The sequence below is a fragment of the Trachypithecus francoisi genome, unplaced genomic scaffold (assembly GCF_009764315.1).
Source record: "Trachypithecus francoisi isolate TF-2019V2 unplaced genomic scaffold, Tfra_2.0 Lachesis_group8, whole genome shotgun sequence".
Lineage (NCBI taxonomy): Eukaryota > Metazoa > Chordata > Mammalia > Primates > Cercopithecidae > Trachypithecus > Trachypithecus francoisi.
In genome coordinates, this window is record NW_022681473.1 from 63,351,561 (window position 1) to 63,370,227 (window position 18,667).

An 18,667-nucleotide genomic window follows, 5' to 3' on the forward strand; every position below is an offset into this window, starting at 1 on the left:
CACCAACAGGAACACACACTTGCACCTGCTCTTGCTAATCAAGGCAAGTGTCTGGGGCCCAGTGGGAACACTCAACAGTGTGCACTGTGGCTGTACGAGAGGGTTAAAAACCCAGCACAGCCCCCAGGTCCCTACCCTCACCAGGTTCAAAATGGCTAATGGCATGAACACCCCATCCCCGTGCAGGGAGCTGGTGTGGCTGGTGCAGCTGGGGGAAGGGTGGGCACAAATCAGGCATCAAATGCCAGAGACCAAGGGCCGCCACTCCTCAAAGAGACTTATTATCCCAGGATTAAAGAACAGAGTCAAAGACTCTTTCCACACAAAAAAATCTGCAATCAGGGCACCTTGAGTGGTGAGCTGTAAAGGCCCAGAAGTCAGCCACACAGCCCTGCACCTGGCTGGCATATTCCTCAGAGAGCCTGCGCTGACTGTGTCCTCATCGGGCCCCAGCATTCCTTTGCAGGACTCCCTCAAGGGGTTTCCTTGCTAGCCCTTGCCATCACATGTGATCCTATCCTTATTTTGCTCACTTGTTTTGCAATATTTTTGTTATTTTTATTCTTTTTAGAGATGGAGTCTCACTCTATTCTGCAGGCCAGATTCGAAGTAAACCTTCCAAGTAAATGGGGTCATGCTCACTTTAGTGCTTGTCACCAAGACAGGGCCTGTCTAATCTGTCTTGGTCACTTCTGTGTTCCCAGCACCTAGCACACCATGCCTGGCATACAGTGGGTACTCAAGAAATAGTTGTTCAACTGATGGATGAGTGGGTGGATGGGTAGGTGGATCAGTGGATGAATACTAAGAGCAGAGACTCAGAGAGGGGAATGGAGCTTGTCGAGGAAGAAGCTGGTGACTCGAGCTTCCCAAAAGATCAGCCCTGTGGCACTCCATCTACCCTCTGCACCCTCTGCCCTCAGATTCTGGCAGCAGCTGGAAAGTCTGGGGCTGCCTGTGTTGCTTCTGGGAGGCAGTGAGATCCTGTGGGCCAGGGAGCATCTGCCACACGTGTATGCCTTGGGGAGCGGCATCCTGGGGAAGTGCATTTCCACAGGAGTGGGAAGGTGCAGGCTTGGAGGAGAGGCAGATGTGAATAATCTAAACACCTTTCAAGAGCTCTTCCCTGCCCAGGGTATTTGAGGAGATGAAGGGATGGTTGTTGAAAACTCCTGGCAGCCAGAGCCCAGCTGGCTAGCATACTACTCAATAGCATGCACCCCTATTTCAGCTTCCCCAGGACCACACTCTCCCCTCAGCACACCACCCCTTCCCCCAGCCTCCTTCCTGCCTCACTCACATTCCTCCTCTGCCTAGAATCCCCTTTCCCTTCTTCCCTGCCTGTGGACCTCCTACCTGTGCCCCAAGGCCCCACACAAATGCTCTCTCCATGAGGCACCACTTGCTGCTCCAGGCTCTGCCATCAGAGCACCTGCTGGCAACAGTATTTCATCTGGCCCGTGGTGGAGAGGGTGTCCCCACCTTCCCCAAGACTGAGAGCTCCCTGAAGGCAGAGTCAGCTCCCGCACCCAGCCTGCCGCAGGATCACAGCAGAGTTCTACTGGGTGAGTTAAGTGTAAGTGGTCTGATCCCACCAGCATCCCTGAGACACACACACACACACACACATTGGCCTCTGGCCCAGCCTGAGCCAAGGTGAGCAGAAGCCATGGCAAGCATTCTGCCCACAAGGGGAGTAACCTCCAAATGTCTTCCCCTTGCTTCCCTCCTGACCCAGTCCTCACAGCCTCAACCTAAGGAAGTCCTTCTCAGGCACCTGGCACCCCAGGCCTTTTGCCCTTAGCAGAGAAGGAGGTGCTCGACCCAGCCACCACCTCCCAACCCCCACTTCTGCACATAGCCCCTCATCTCGGTGCCCCTCAAAGCTGACCAGCCCTGGGAGAGACCGAAAGCAAAGAATAGGGGGAGGCGGCCCCCTGAGAACTCCATGCAACAGCAGCTCCATTCCAGAAGCTGGGGGTGGGAGAAACAGCTTGTGGAGAAACCAAGTAGCGGCCTTGGCTCCCTCAGTCAAGCAGATGAGTGTGGAGGAGATCCAGCCAAGTACCCCTCCTCTCCTCTCCCTTCTCCTCCCCTCTCAGCCATCCCCCACTCCCACCACCCTCTCCTGCCAGCAGCTCAGAAAGGTCAGGCGCCTGGGAAGCCTTTAATTCCATTTTAATGAGCTGGAGAAGAGTCCCCGGGGAACCAACACCTGCTCATTTATCTGTCCATGCCCCCAAGCCTGCCCTTTACTGGATGGCAGCCCCCTTGACAGAAGCAGAACCCCAATAATAGCAATTTGGGAAACTCATCCTTTGGTTACTAGGATAGAACAAGAGTTTGAACCCCCACCTCTATACAGGAGAAGAAACTTAAAGAGCCACAGAATCTCACCCCCACAGGCTCTGCACTTCCACAACCCCCTCCGCGAAGCAGAAACCCTGGGAACTCTGTGAGGGGCTGCGGAGGGAGCTTTGCCTGGGTTCCGGGGCTCTGGCAGAGCATCCACCACTTCCCACTAACACTCCTTCCTCAGCCACTCCAGGAAGCCCGCCTAGTCTTCTGCCCAGCCTCAGCCCTGGGTCTGGCTGGCCTACCCATGGCCTTTCTCCCCTCAAGGGCCCCAGCTCCAGCCACTCCAAATCTCTGGCTAGTTTTCCACACTGTCTCTGTTGGTCAGGCCCTTAGGTCCATCTGTCCCTCTGCAGCCTCTCTCTTCACACCTCACTTTGGTTCATGCCCTCCTGGACACGGTCCCCACCCCATGTGGACGATCCCAAAGAGAAACCAAGGTTAGCGCTGTGTATGCCAATGGCTGGGCCTTCTAACCTCATGGGGGCCGAGAGTCCAGCAGGGGCTTGCACATCCCTCAGAAAGCTGCTGACTGGGCCAATGGCTTCATCCTACCCATTTGAGGTGGGGCAGAAGGCTGGGGTGTGGGAGATGCCCCAACTCCTCCCACCCCCACACCCCCACTTCCCCTCACTCCATCCTCACTTATGGCTCCCATCTCTCTCTCTCTCACACACACATACACACACACACATACACACACACACACACACACACACACACACACATGCCCCAGACAGGCTCTATCCACCACTCCCTCCCGTGGTCTCCTCTCCCCACATCCCACCACCTAGGCAGGCTCTTACCAAGATGACAGCTGCCACGGCCCCGGCCTCCTTGTCCACTAGCGGTATGACCAGCACTGAGGGGGAGAGGGCAATGAGGTGCTCCTGCAGGGCTGGTGAGGCTCAGAGATACCAAGCCGGGACCCAGGGCGGGGACACAAAGATGTAGACAAAGAGAGGCCAGGACAGAGACACAGAGAGACCCCCAAACCCACAGAAACATAGAGGCGGGTCCTGAGGCAGTGACAAAAACAACCTCAGCAACAGCCTCTGCACGGAAGGAAACCCCTTCACTCAACAACCTTCTCGTGATCCTCTCAGGGTTGCAGGGAGGAAGGCAGGTGAGGCTGAGCACCTCTATTTTACAGATTGGGAAACTGAGGTCTAGAAAGGGGAAGTGACTTGCCCAAGATCACACAGCAAGTCAGGTCTCCTGACTCCCAGTCTTGTGCACTTTCCACATCGAGACAGAGGACAGAGACCTAGAGAGACTGAGACACGAGGCAGAGAGAGACATGGCGGACAGGAGGCATGGAGGAAAAGAGAAAGAGAAATAGGGCCAATGACAGTGACAGAGAGAGTGTGAGAACAACTACAGCCCCATCCAGCATCAGGCACAAGCACATCACAACCACAGCCACGGGCCACTGAGCCCTCGCATGTGCCAGGCTCTTAACATGCATGATCTTACTTGCGCCTCCTTGAAACACCCCCTCAAGGTAAATACTATTGTCCCATTTTATAGTCAGGAAGTTGAGGCTCAGAGAGTTTAGTAGCACAATAGAGAGAGAATTAGATGGAGGGATTGCTAGAGACACAGAGCAAGAGAAAGAAGGAGACAGAGATGGAGAGGGGTAGAAGACAGACATGACCTGGAGTGCAGGGGCCACAGTCCCTCCCTGCCCCTGCCCAGCCCCTAGCCCTTACCTTGGGTATGAGGAGCCAGTGGAGCCACCAGCCTGGCCAAGGGCTTCCCTGGCAGGTCTGAGAGGCCCAGCCCATTGCAGCCCAGCCGCTTCTGGGAGATGATAGCCTCCCTGAAAAGAGGACATGATGCCACCTTGAGAGTTCCCAGCTCAGGGAGGAGCAAGGCCTGGCCTGGGGACACAGGAAAGTTTGGACCCTGCACATGTGCAAGGATCTGGGCAAGCTGAACTGCCTCAGGGTGGACACGATGACAGCAAAAGTGAAAAACTAGGGGACCCTGGCCCCTATGTGGAGAAACAGGCAGCCACAGTCTGGCCTCTGGTGCCCCTTGCTGGTAAAGGCTCAGGTGGGGCCCTGCACAGATCTTCCAGGCAGTGGGAGAGCACAGGAAGTAAATGCAGGGGCTCAGAGCTGGGCTGCCTGCTACAATCTGACCTTAGGCATGTGACCTGACCTCTCTGATCTTCCCAAGGAGAACTAGGGTGGGGAGAGAAGAATCCTCCCCATCACCATCCTCAGAAAACAATTGTTGATCAACTTTTAGTGCTAAGCACAGGAGGTAATCATCATAACTAAAGTTTATTGGCCATTTCCTATGTCCCGTGCACAGCCCAAGCAACTCACATAGATGAACTGAGTTCCCAGCAATTCTATGAGTTTGATATCTTCATTTTCAGATGGAGAAGCTATGGCACCAAAAGGCTAAATACTTGTCCAGGGTCACACAGTGAATAAGTGGTAGAGCCAGGATTTGAACCCAGGCAGGTGGTACCAGGGCTAGGTCTAACCACTATGCTGGAAACTTTCCAAATACCTGTGGAGGTGTGAGCTTTGAACAGAGGGCAGGTGTGAGTGTCAGGGTATGACGGTGGCAGAGGGGTGGTGGGAACCAAGGCAGGGGAGGTTGGCATGGGAAGAATGAGTTTCTCTCTGTCCCACCACACAACTCACCTCCTCTACCCCCTTGGCCTCTGGTTCAACCTGCTTAATTAAGCACCTGAGTTTGCACCAAATGTCACTCCTTGACGATTAATTGTCCTGGGTTCATTCCTCATGCTGCCTCCACTTAATTGTGCTTGTAGGAACTGCCTGGCCTGGACAGAAGAGAAACCTGGGGAACTGTGTGCATACAGTGTCACTAAGGGAAGCCCAGCAAAGGTCACATGAGGAAAAAGAGGGGGTGGCCTGCAAGTCACAAGATCACTAGATCACAGACTCTAGACAAAACAAGGACCAAAGAAGTTGAGCATCTCGTTCAAGCTCACGCAGCATTCTGAACCAGGCCCATTCCTTCCCAGCCACTTTAAGTAATCCAGGATCTACAGGAACTGGTGGTTTCTCCCACCTTCCAGCCCTTACACCCAGGATATTTAAGGTTCCTGGAGTGCTGGGCTCCAGTTCCCAGCTGTCCACATTGCCAGTCACCCCAGGAAGGAGAGGGACGTAGGGCAGCAGGAGGGCAATGGGAGCCACGTTTCCTGATGATTAAACTGATGAGATGAAGGCTGAGGCTTCATGGAGGCAGTGGGTGACCCCCGGCCAAACCCTGCCCAGCTCCTTGGCCTCGGACAATCTGGTTACCCGGAGGCCACAAGGTGGCAATGGTCCTTGCATTGCTGGTCAGTGTGCACTGCAGCCTCATCCTGCCGACCCTCAACTATTCCCCTCCCACCCTTGGACTGGAGCTGCCTTGGCCTCTCTCCCAGGACCCTGATGAAGGAATCTGTCCTCAGCCTTCCTTCTCTTTTGCACAAAACCCCTCCGTGCTCACGGCCTCATGACTCTCCAGCCCTCACTCATGAGCTCCAGACCCCAGATACTCAAAGGCCACCTGGAGCCTCCCACCCACGTCCCTGAGGTGGCCCAGGGACCCCCATCCCATCTGAATTATTATCTCCACTCCCCCCACCTCACAGCAAAGGAGCACAACCATCCACTGGGTCCTTTGCAGCTTCTCTGAAAACCTGCCTTCTTTCCTCACCTCCCCATCCGATCAGTGAGTCACCTCCCAGGTATCACCCACAACTGTCCTCTGCTCTCTATGCCCAAGTCACTGCCCTGTTCACGTGGAGACACCTTTTCCCTGAACCCTGGAGCAGCCTCTCCCCGAGTCTCTAGCTTCCTAGCTGGGTCTCTTCAATTCATCCTCCATGCCAGAGCAAGAATAAGCATTCTAGACTAAAAACATCAGGGGAGGGTTCTACTTCAAGTCTCTCATTCCACTGGGTCCTCCTGGGTCAGGTTCAGTGCTGAGGGCTGAGGGCTGAAGTGAGCAGAGGGGTCAGACACATGCCCCACCTGAGGAGGCCAGGGACATGTGGAGATCGACATACAGACCCACGCTTGAGTCGGGAGATGAGGGCTCTGCCAAAGGCGGGAAGCGCAGGCCCCAGCCCGCCCAGGTGCAGGGTATGATAGAGTCAGAGAAGGCTTCCTGTAGAGGGAGACACCTGAGTTGAGTCCTAAAGGACACGCAGGGTTATTGAGGCAGACAGGAAAGGACGTCCAGGGAACTGCATGTGCGAAGGCTTGGAGGCGAGAAGACTGTGTGCCTGCTGAAAGGTACGGCCACAAGGAGGTTGGTGTGGCTGGATAGCCGAGAGCAAGGCTAGACAGAGGCCAGGGTCCTATGGAGCTGGGCTTAAGCCTGAGGGCAGGGGGAGCCCTGGGAGGGATTTGAGCAGGGGACGGTAATGGTCAGGTGATTTCAGAACAATCTGATGGTGCTGCCTGGGTAGAACTCTCAACATAAGGAGATTGTGACACTGGAAACCTTGTCTCAGTGAGGGTCCAATCATCTTAGTGGCCCTGGACAAGAGAGAGGCTGGGCTGGGATAGACCAACCTTGACTAAGCCGAGATGCCCCCAAGCACTGGGGCTTCCAAGGACCCTCAATTCTCAGGAAGCCTTGGCACCTTCCTCTGCAGCCTGCCCTCCCCCAGCTTTGCAGGACCCCACAGCCCACGCTCACCTTAATCTATCCCTGTGGGAGCCCCTTTCCTCTGCCATAGCCCTCCCAGAACTGCTGTCCTCCTGAAGGCTCCAAAGATGCCCACAGACTGCAAGGGGGAATGTGCCGAGGCTGAGTCTCCCTCACCCACATGGGAGTGGGAGCTTCGTCCTGAAGGCTCCAAAGATGCCCACAGACTGCAAGGGGGAATGTGCCGAGGCTGAGTCTCCCTCACCCACATGGGAGTGGGAGCTTCGTCCACTGCTCAGACCCCCGATCGCTCCTCGCTCAACTTAGATCAGCTCCCTGCTCCACTCCAGTTCCTCCCTTACTACTCCGCCACCCCCACCCTGCCTTCCAGGCTCATGCTTGGGCTTGTGGGGAACTCCACCCCCCAGGGCCAGCTGCCCAGGCGAAGGCTAATGACAGCACTGGGTGCCTGGGTGGTCATGGCCTGCCCCACTGAAGATAAGGACAGATGGGCACAGAGTGAAGACAGGAATAGGCGTGGATTTTATGGCAGTTCCGTCCCTTTAACAACTATTTGTTTAATGGAAAAAGAATCGAGGGAAAGGTTCTCTGCTGGTAGGGCCAACAGCCTGGAAAAAGCTGGGTCCCCTGCACTTCTCTGAGCCCCTGTGTGTGTCTTTCTCAGGTCCTCTACTTTGGAGAAGCCCCTTCCTCCAACACCCACTAGGTCCCAGGCATCAGCGAGCAGCCAAGCCTGTTGCTGAGCCCATCTTCCCACAGAACCCCATCCCCCCAGGGAACCCCCACCTCACTGAGCCCCCCGACTCTCACTAAGTCTCCACCCCCTCACTGAGTCCCCATCCTCTCACTGAGCCCCAATCCCCTCAATAAGCCCTCACCCTCTCACTGAGCCCCATCCCCTCACTGAGCCCCCATCGTCTCACTGAGCACCATCCCCTCACTGAGCCCCCATCCCCACACTGAGCCCCCATCCTCTCACTGATCTCCCATCCTCTCACTGAGCCCCATCCCCTCACTGAGCCCCCATCGTCTCACTGAGCACCATCCCCTCACTGAGCCCCCATCATCTCACTGAGCCCCCATCCCCACACTGAGCCCCCATCCTCTCACTGATCTCCCATCCTCTCACTGAGCCCCATCCCCTCACTGAGCCCCCATCGTCTCACTGAGCCCCCATCCAATCACTGAGCCCCCATCCCCACACTGAGCCCCCATCCTCTCACTGATCTCCCATCCTCTCACTGAGCCCCATCCCCTCACTGAGCCCCCATCGTCTCACTGAGCACCATCCTCTCACTGAGCCCCTATCTCTCACTGAGCCCCCATCCAGTCACTGAGCCCCCATCCCCACACTGAGCCCCCATCCTCTCACTGATCTCCCATCCTCTCACTGAGCCCCATTCCCTCACTGAGCCCCCATCATCTCACTAAGCCCCCATCCCCTCACTTAGTCCCCATCCCCTCACTGACTCTCATCCTCTCACTGAGCCCACATCCTCTCACTGGGGCCCCCATCTTTTCACTCGGCCCTCATCCCCTCATTGAGCCCCCATCCACTCACTCAGCCCTCATCCCCTCACTCAGCCCTCACCCCCTGAGCCCCCATCCTCTCACTGAGCCCCATCCCCTCACTTGGCTTCATCCTCTCACTCAGTCCCCATCCCCTCAGCCCTCATCCCCTCATTGAGCCCCCATCCCCTCACTGAGCCCCCATCCCCTCACTGAGTCCCCATCCTCTCACTGAGCCCCTATCCCTCACTAACCCCCATACCCTCACCAAACCCTCATCCTCTCACCTAGCCCTCATCCTCTCACTGAGCCCCATCCCCTCAGCCTCCATCCCCTCACTGAGCCTCATCCTCTTAGCCCTCATCCTCTCACTGAGCCCCTATCCCTCACTGAGCCCCCACCTTCTCACTGAGCCCCCATCCCCTCACTGAGCCCCCACCTTCTCACTGAGCCCCCATCCCCTCACTGAGCCCCCACCTTCTCACTGAGCCCCCACCCCCTCATTCAGCCCCCATCATCTCACTCAGCCCCCACCCCCTCATTCAGCCCCCATCTTCTCACTCAACCACCATCCCCTCACTGAGCCCCCATCCTCTCCCTGAGCCCTCATCCTCTCACCTAGCCCTCATCCTCTCACTGAGCCCCATCCCCTCCCGCAGCCCCCATCCCCTCACTGAGCCCTCATCCTCTCACTGAGCCCCATTCCCCACTAAGCCCCCACCCTCTCAATGAGCCCCCACACTCTTACTCAGCCTCCATCCCCTCACTTAAGTCCCTATCCTCTCACTGAGCCCCTCACTCTCACTGGGCCCCAATCCCCTCACTGGGCCACCCCACTCTTACTGAGCCCTCATATCCTCACTGAGTCCCCATCCCCTCACTGGGGCTGCCCACTGTCACTGAGTCCCCATCCCCTCACTGAGCCCCCACTCTCACTGAGCCCCCAGGACCTGGACCCTCTTTTCGCCCTCCTTCCCCCAGCATGTGAGGATCCTGAGATGGGAGCAGACCGTTCCCGGTGTCCTCCGAGACAAACCCTAGGGATGGTCAGATTCTGTAATGAAAGACCTGGTCAGTTTAGGGGAAGAAACTTCTAAGGGATGGGCCCTGAGGACCCCCAAGTGGTAGCGGAGGGAGACAGCCAGTCTGGGCCAAGGTGGGCGGTGGGTGCTTCAGTTGCAGCTGAAAGGCCTAAGATTTTTGCTGCACTCAGCAGCAGGTAATCAAAGGCTTTAAGATAGCAGGAGACACAAGAAGAGGAAGGCGGCAGAACTGGGGCCTGAAACAGTCTGGGAGAGGGAGGTGGGGCACCAACAAGAGGGAAGTGAAGCCTCCTTTCAGGAAGACCCTGGCCCAGGCAGCCTTCCAGGATTCTCTCCTCTCCAGCTCTGAGGCCCTTTGCAGCCCTTACAATTCAGAGTCTCACCAGCCCTCAACATCAGAATGTTCAACCTATCATTTTACAGAAGGGGAGATGGAGGCCCAGGGAGAGGGCATCGATTGGGATTGAAGCCCTGTTGTCCTGGATCCCAGGTCTCTGACTCCCAACCCAGGGTTCTTCCTGTGAACAGACCCATCCCTAAGGGAGGCCAATATGGCCCAGACCCCTTTTCTGAAAGTTGGTTCCTTCTCAGTGTCAGGGAACTGTGGAGCAGGCTTCCCCAAGAGGGTTTCTGGTCAGGCCATGAAAGGTAAGTAAAATGGGATTGACTGAAATGAAAGTGGAACAGGAAAGGTCTTTACAAGGGAGTGAACAGCCCTTGCAAGCACCAGAAGACAGGAAAGCCAGACACACTGGGGGGATGCAGCTGGGCATCTGAGAGCCTGCAGGAGCTGGCAGGAACAGGGGCAGGTGGGGCTGGGAGCTGGGGCGGGGGGGGCCTCCTCACTCCCGCCTTGACCCTTTTTCACCCTGCCTCTCCCCACACCGCCCTGAGCCCATTCCCTGCCCGTTGCCTTGGGCCTCCTTATCTGTCTTTATGATTCAGCCTCCACGCCACACCTGCTGCTGTTTGCCAGCCGTCCAGGATTTCCTGGAGGAGCACCCTCCGCACACCCCCACCTCCTCGGGCACTGCGAGAGCCTCAGGCTCCATGGCAGCCTGCAGGTTGGTCCCTCTCCCTCCTGGGGGGACCAGAGCCACAGAGGTCACCATCTGAAGGACCCTGTACCCAACCCCACCCATTTCACAGAAAAAGAGGCCAGAAGGAAGATGTTTTCTCAAGGTCACTCAAGGCTAATCGCTGGTTGGGACTTGGGGGTGCAAGTAACAATCATTGAGCTCCTACTGTGTGCTGGCCCCTCTGCCAAGCACTTGGCACCTGTTATCCATTAAGCCAATAGACCGGGCCGCAGGTAGGAAAGCAGAGAGACAGGGAGGGGGCCGAGCTAGAATCCAGACCTGTCTGAATCCCATTCCAGTGCTCTTCCCTCTTCCATACACCTGGGTCTCAAGTCCCCATCCTGCTGGGAGCTCCTGAGAGCAGGGCCCAGCCAACCCTGGGGCCTCTCCGCCCTAACTGTGGAGGTGGGCTCACCACCAGACACCAGGCACAAAGGTGGGCAAGCAAAGCTCAGTTACCAGAGAGAGCACTGGGCCTGGGCCTTCACCCCAATCTTTTATCAGGTAGCAGCTGAGCCTGGCAAGCCACTCATTTCACAGGGGCCATGGAAAGAACTCCTGTTTGGGGATGATGACGGGTGTGTCCTGATGATGGGTATGTCCCCTGGGAGGTCCTCGCTGCCGTCACCCACTTGTCTTCTCATCCCCTGGCCCTCCTCCTGGAATCTTCAACCCCTGTCTCCCAGCAGGCACTCACCTCCCCATCTCCACTGAGCTCTGGGATAATTGGATTTGAACATTCACCTTTAATTGCTGGTTTTTTTTTTTTTTTTTTGTATTTTTTCCAAAGGCTTACTGAGTCTGAAGTGGTTGGAGGGAGGATGCTGAAAGGGCAGCTGATGCGAAGGATCTGAGCCCTCTCAAAGATTCCTGGACCACAGATACGCACCCACTCCACATGCCCAGACAGCTGAGGGGAGCATGTGTGGGTCCCAGGGAGTAAAGCAAACCTGCAGGCTGCCCCCCGCTGCCTCCTGAGCCTGTTTTCCCACATCCCTCCCAGGAAGGCCACCCAGGCTGCTTCGAGGAGCCTTCCTGGAGGAGTGGAGCTTATATGAAGCAAAGTTCTTTAGAATTAGAGGTGGGGGTTGCTGGAGGAGAGCAGTTCTTTAGAATTAGAGGAGAAAGGGGAACATGACCACATGTTTCCCGTTAAGATTCTAAAGACCTTTCAGACGATCCTCTTACAGATGGGACATGAAGGCTAGAGAGAGGTGGCAGTGGCTTTGTTCCCATGCTCTTTGACGGAGAAGTTGTTTGGGGAAGGTGAAAGGAGCTCAGTGGGAGAATAGGAGGTGGGAAGGTGACTATCAGAGCTGAACCAACTCCTTCCATGGGAAAGGGCTGGGGAGAGACCAGCATCCTAGAAACCAGGGTTTCCAGCACCAGGAGGGGCCTCAGGACCATGAGTCCAGCATCCTCAAACAGGAACTCTTTCCATGGCCCCAGTGAAAGGTGAGTGGCTTGCCAGGCTCAGCTGCTACCTGAAAAAGCCACATCCCTGGATCACTTGGCCTGCTGGAAAAGCCCTCCTCATAGGGGTAGAGAGCTGCCTTCTGGGGCACCCCCACTGGTGCCCACTCTGCCCTCAGCTCCTGCCCAGTGCCCCCTGGGCCCCACAATGGCTCTGCATTCATTCAGTGCTTAGCAGGCAATGGCCACATCCTTCAGAGCCCACCTCCTCCCAGCAGCATGCCTGCCCTCAACATTTTCTCATCTGATAAGTTCCACTTCCTCTCACTGTCCCCTAAATGGCCAGGAGTCAGAAGACCCGAGTCCTAGGCCTGGCTCTGCCTCATACCTGGCATGTGACCTTGGTCATGTCTCATGATATTCACTCATCTGGAAAATGAGGAGGCTGAATTAAATGGGCATCGAGGTATCATGGGGCCAAGTGCACTGATCCCAAGATCCTGAAGTCAGTGATTCCAGCATTCTCTCACAATAGTAATCCCCAACAATCCGCAACAGATAGTCCTCACCACGGATCAGGCCTGACTTAAATGCTTTACATGTGTGACACACATTTAATCCTCCCCACAATCCTATAAGTACCATTAGTATCACCATTTCACAAACAAAACTGATGCACAGAGAGGTTGTGTCATTTGCCCAAGGTTGCACAGCTAGTAAACAGGGAGCTAAGATTCGAACCCAGGCAGTGGGGCTCCAGAACCCTCAGCAGGACACTGCCTCTGATCTCCCTGTTCTCAGATGCAGGGAGTTGGCACCGTGAGCTCCTGCAGGCCCAGGATGCTGGGATTCCAAGTCCAGCCTCACAGTAGTTCTCACAGCATGCTAGTGTTCTAACTGATAGACCCCATAGCCCCAATGTTCTGAAACTCTGCTCTGAGGAGGCCGCAGCCATTTAGAAGCAATTAGAAGGAGAAAATTCACCATCACTTGGTACTTTCTCTGTGCCTATCCATTTCCCCAACAAAGAGAAGACATTGCTTCTGCCCTTCTATGCTGGGGTCAGCAATCTGGCCAAGGAATCCCACCTGGCAGGGAGGCAGAGATCAAGGTTGGATGGGGAGGGTCAGACCAGTTGACCTTGGATGGTGCCTCAGCCCTGAGAATCCTTGGCCATGCAAGAGGGCAATGGGGGTGCAGAGAATGGCTCACCAGACTTTCCCCTCCTGGGGCAGTTCATGTGGGGGGTCCTCACACACCAGCCGGGACTCCCCATCCAGCAGGTAGGTGTAGACAGTTTCCTAGGACAGAAGGCACTTATGAGACCCTGTGGAGAGGTCCTCTCAGCTGCCCAGTCCCAGCCTGCACGCAGGGGTCTGCGGGGCAAGGTCATAGAACCTGTGGGAGTGGAGCTCTGGCAATGATCTGTTTGGTTTTCTCTCCAGGTGATTCTAAGATGCAACTAGGGCAGCAATACACCTTGTGAACTAAGCGCCTCATCCTCTCCTCTTGGAAAGAATTCCAAGCAGGCAATTCCAAGCAGGATTCATCAACCTGCGACTTTCTTTACCACCTGAAACCCAAAGTGCCAGGCAAAGAATTTGAAGAACTGAAGGTGCAGACAAATCACCTCCCATCCGGGGATATTTCCCTGTCTGACTCCAGCCTCAGACATTCAGCAAACAATAACCGAGCATCCACTCTGAGCTGTACCAGGGATGGGGCTCGGAATGCTCCAGGAAGCATCCCTCCTTCAACTCTACAAGAAACCACTCACCCATAACCCCAGCCAAGGGAGGAGCACAGAGCAGGGCACTGCACCATCCTCCGTGGGGGCTGGAGAGGGCTTCTTGGAGGAAGTGACCTTTCAGCTGTCACTGAGTGGGAATTAGACACATTCAGGGAGTGGGCAGGGGGCAGAATGGGCTCCCAGGCCTTGTTGCAGGTACACAGGTAGGTCCAGAGGTGTATAGAGCATGGAACATTTAGGAACAGACAGTGAGGGAAGGGGCACCAGGGATGGGCCTGAGGTCAGTAGGGCTGAGTGGGATGGGCCTTACGAACAGCACTGGGGGCAGGACAGGACGTGCGCAGGGACACGTGAGCAGATTTGTATTTTGGAAAGATTGCTCCTCAGAGGGAGATCAAAGCTCTTGCTCTTTAATCCTCCCTCCCCAAGGGCCCAGAGCAGCTCTGGCCTCAGTTCCAGGCCATGTCTTGGCAGAAGTAGTTGCCCTCACTGACCTACAGGCAAAAATCTACATTCCTTCCAAGCAGAACTGGCAACCCTTAGGGATCCCTGACCAACCCCCATGCAACACAGCCTTGACCACAACTCTGCTGTTTTCTCTGCAGGAGGGTGGAAAAGGGTTTGCCTCCCAGCTGAGGGTATCCTGGAGGACTTCGGGAGGAGGTGACAGTGGAGCTACGTCTTGAAGGCCCACACTCAGTAAATGTGGAATCCTTCCCAGAAGAAGCAGTTGCCTTCCATGACTCTGAGAGTCTGCAATCCTGCCAGCCACTCTCATTGTCATCGGCTGTCCCCAGCCAGCCCCCACTCCCTCCCAATCCCCAGGAGATGCCTGGCCACTACTTCCAGAGACACTGAGCCAGGTTCAGTGGTGGGTGTGGCATGGGGTGGGAAAAAGGCCTGAAGGGAGTGAGAGGGGCAGACACCCTCTTGTTTGGCTGGAATGAAACCTAAGTGGGATGTTCAGGGATAAAGAATTCAGTGGGAAGGAGGCCGCCCACTCCTCGGCTATATCTAGCCTCCTTGTCATCCATCCCTTCAGCAGCCTGGGAGAGGTCTGAGTTATTTGGCCCAAAGAGGTTAAGAGACCAGGCAGAGTCACACAGAAAGTCCTGCCCAGGCAGAGGGAGGGGTGGGTAATCCATGGGGGCAGAGGGGGACAGATCCTTGCTTCACTTCCGGATGTCCGGATGTCTCCCACCCCCTCACTCAGTCCTCTGGGTTAAAATTAGCTGAGTCTATTGGAGAGAAGGAGGGAACCATTTCAGACACATCAGCACCATCTGCATTCGGGGCTGCCTGCCACAATGGGTGCTGATGAGGAAGCCAGGTGCCAGCAGCTCTCCTCCCTGGGCGGGGTCCCCTCCCCATCTCTGCTCCCCTCCCTGGGGGCAGCAGAGCAGACCTCAGCTCCCTTACCTCACTGGGGGCTGAGCCCCTCTGTGCAACCAAGCCAGGACTCCTGAAAGTCTGGGCTTCCCTACCTCCTATAGGTCTCTTGGTGGGGCCAGGGTTGACATTTCCCACTGTCCCAGGAACCTGGACCACAGCTGTCATCCCAGCCCCAGCTTTGGGGAGACAATTAATCTGTCACAGAGCATCTAGACTGGTACAGCCACCAGGGCACCCTGCCTGTGAAACAGAGCCAGTCACTTCCTCCTCCCACCCTAGGGCAGCCTCAGTGGCCACAGAGGCTCTCAGGGCAGCTCTGCAGAAATTGACCTGCCAGCTTCCACCACCCTCCCTTTCCAGATGTGCCTCCACCCCAGGCCAGATGTTGCCTTAGTCCCATCCTTCTCTGGGAGGATTTATTTTTGGGCTCCAACACGCCACCCACTTCCTACCAACTTCACACTCAATAAAGCTCACTCATTAGCCCTCCTCCTGGGCTCTGAACTTCTAGGAGGTTTGGGGAAGGCAGAGCTGAGGAGAGAGAATAGGGGTGCTTAGATACCAAGTCTCATTTATCCCTGTCATGCTGTGTGACCTTGGGACAAGCGCCCTCCCTCTCTGGGCCTCTGGTGGTTAATCCATCAAGCAGATTCAGGGACAATGGGCTCCGGAGGGATGGGAAGGTCACATTCTGAGTTGGCCATGTTTCCTGGAGCAGAGGCTGCCCTTGGCAGTGTTTAGAGTAGGGAAGAGGACATTTAAGGTTATCGGGACTCAGTCAGGGCATCTTCTCCTCCAGGAAGTCTTCCATGCCCTTTAGGCTAGATCAGACGCCCTTCCCCAGACTCCAAAAGTCCCCTGCTTCTCTCTATCTGGCACAACTGACAACCTGCTACTTTGGGCCTCAAGGGCCAGTTTGCCCATCCTCCTGCCTAAGGGATGAACAGTGGCCATTGAAGCCAGGTTGGGGAGTGGCCTGGAACAGATGACAAGAGGCACAATCTCCCCAGTAAGGCACTTTGGGCTCAGGTAACCATGATCACCATCCTCCATCTGCCCCAAACCTGCAACTCATCCATGGTGTTGGGATGGGACAAAGAGAAAGATGCTAAAAGGCTGCTAGAGGTCATTTTTCCAGCCTCCTGTCTCCAGGCAGGGCACTTTAACCCAATGCACGTCTATTCAACAAAGCTGAGCCCTATTCTAGTACCTCCCAGACCTGGTTTCCGGGAAGTTCTTCTATATGTCTACCCTCTACTTCTCCTGCTGCATGTATTCCAAAACCCAGCTGGCTCCACCACATCCTGTTATATCCTAGGTGAATCCCTTTCATTATCTGAGACACAGCTTTTCCACTTAACCTCTAAGGCCCCTTCTGGCTCAGCGGTTGCAGGATTCCTATGCAAGTTCATTCCTTGGTGCTTCGCTTCAGGCTTCCTCCTCCAGAAAGCCATGTCAGAACACCCACCCAGACCCTTCACTTCCCCATGAAAGTCCTCTTTCTTGGGGACTTTCTTGGGGAAGAGGAAGGGACCCTGCCTCTTCCTTCCTCCTTGGCCCTGAATGAGGTACAGTGTAGAGCTGGTCAAAGGCTTAGGGGGCGGGGTGGGAAGTGTGGGGCAAGGGCGGGCACCTACCACTCGGGGGAGCACAGCTGACAGGGCCTCCTTGACAGCACGTTGCAGGCCCGAAATGTCGATGACAGAGCCCAGACTCAGCAAAGCATCCTGGAAGAGAGGAGAGGGCAGTGAGGGGCTTTGCCGGGCAGGCCAGGGCAGACCCATCTGCCCAAACGATTGTGAGCAAAACTCCCCAGCTTAGTCCAGAGCCCAGGGCTTTCAGGCACAGGAATCCCAGGATCTTAGGATCTCAAAATCAAACAGTCTTAAGGCCACAGAAGGTTCAAGTACCCTCATCTTGCAAGTGAGGAAAATGAGGCTCAGAGAAGGGCCAGGGACTTAGTAAAGGCCACACAGTGAGTCAACAGGTCAAGCCTGGCCTAGACTCTAGGTCCCTCGTTCTCTAGTCAAGGACAATTCTGGCATAGTAGGGAAACCACAAGGCTCCAAATTAAAACAAGCAAACAACAACAAAAAAAACCACCTAAATTTGAATCCTAGCTCCACTGTGTATGAGCAGTGAGTGTCTTGGTTGAGTCACTGAGCCTCAGTCTCCTATCTGTAAGTTGGAAGCAGCTGGGGCTGTTGCCCCCTACAGGCTGACATGAAGACAATATGAAATTGAGCCCTTAAAAATGAAAATAAAAATGAATCAGAGCCCTAAAAGTGCCTCACAGAATGCCCAACACAGAGTAGATGCTCAGCTGAATATTTGCTGAAGCTGGGTCCCACTCACTTTCCCCAGAGGAAGGTGGTCTCACCTAGTCTCATTTTTCCAGCCTAATGAGGGGCTGGGTTGAGAGTATCAAGAGCCTATGGGGTGCATGACCCATAAGGTGAGAGAACAGTTGGGCCATCCCTGGCAACTATAGGAGGAGAAGGAGACATCAGCCTTGACTGCCTCACAGCCTTCCCATCCCAGGAACAGAACTCGTCCTTGCAGAGCCGGAACGGAGACAAAAGTCCCTGCTTCTCGCTCTATTAACTTGGCCAGAGCCATGGGGATCAAAGAGAAAGGTAACAGAACAAAGGAAACGAGGGCCAAGGCAAGATCATGACTCACACCATCCACCAGCCATGCCCTCCCGCAAGCCCTTGGAAGTCCTTTCAGATGTCTTCCCAGTGGAAGGCTGGGTCTGTGTTCAGAGAGCAAAGTGATTAACTGCAAGATGAAGGAGACATGGCTGGGTCCCCATTCATGTGAACATGATATGAAGTTGAGTGTCTTAAAAGACCACAGCTCAGCATGAGCCCACAGTGTAAGCATGACTGGCAGGAAATAAAAATGCTCAAACTGCAGGTCATATTAATAGAGTTATGTTAACCCCATTGGGAAAATGACAGTTCCCCCACTTTTATAGTCTAGTTAGACCATCCTCTGTCCATTGTGTCCCAGGTGCTGACAAGATGAAACTTATCCAGAGGAGGCGACCTATGAAAGGAGGGAATTGGAAACCAAGTTTTGCATGCGACTAAGACTGGATAACCCAGGGATGCCTCATCTAAAGCAGAGAAGACCCAGGGTTATCAGTCTCCAACTCCAATCTCTCAGACCCTCCTAGATGGGGGATCTGAACTCTGGCCCCATGGACAGCCTGGGGACCCATAGGATTTCACGGGAGGCTGGCCTTAGTCTAGTGGGATGAAGGACCTTCTTCCAAGCAGGGCCACACTACAAAGGCATGCTACAGGTCACCAGGAGAGAGGGAGCAAGTGAGCTGCCCATCCTCAAGGGTGCACAAGAGTGGGCTGAATGCCCATTTGCCAGAAAGCTCCATGCTGGGCTCTAAATGAAGCCTTGCATACAGGCTTCAGCTCCAAATTTCACTCCTGGGTCTTCTTGGCTGCAGTTTC

General features: G+C 55.2%; 1 protein-coding gene across 3 annotated transcripts in view; it reads right to left on the reverse strand.

The window, feature by feature from the left end:
• The window catches only part of PDE2A (phosphodiesterase 2A), a 67,786-nt gene that overhangs the window by 17,176 nt on the left and 31,943 nt on the right, over window positions 1–18,667 (reverse strand). For all 3 annotated transcript variants that reach the window (XM_033204491.1, XM_033204492.1, XM_033204490.1), the window contains 4 exons: window positions 16,832–16,921; window positions 13,265–13,353; window positions 4,068–4,177; window positions 3,162–3,217 (listed from right to left, as the gene is read on the reverse strand). In XM_033204491.1, coding sequence (XP_033060382.1) covers window positions 3,162–3,217; window positions 4,068–4,177; window positions 13,265–13,353; window positions 16,832–16,921 — 345 coding nt within the window. The remainder of the gene's footprint in view (window positions 1–3,161; window positions 3,218–4,067; window positions 4,178–13,264; window positions 13,354–16,831; window positions 16,922–18,667) is intronic.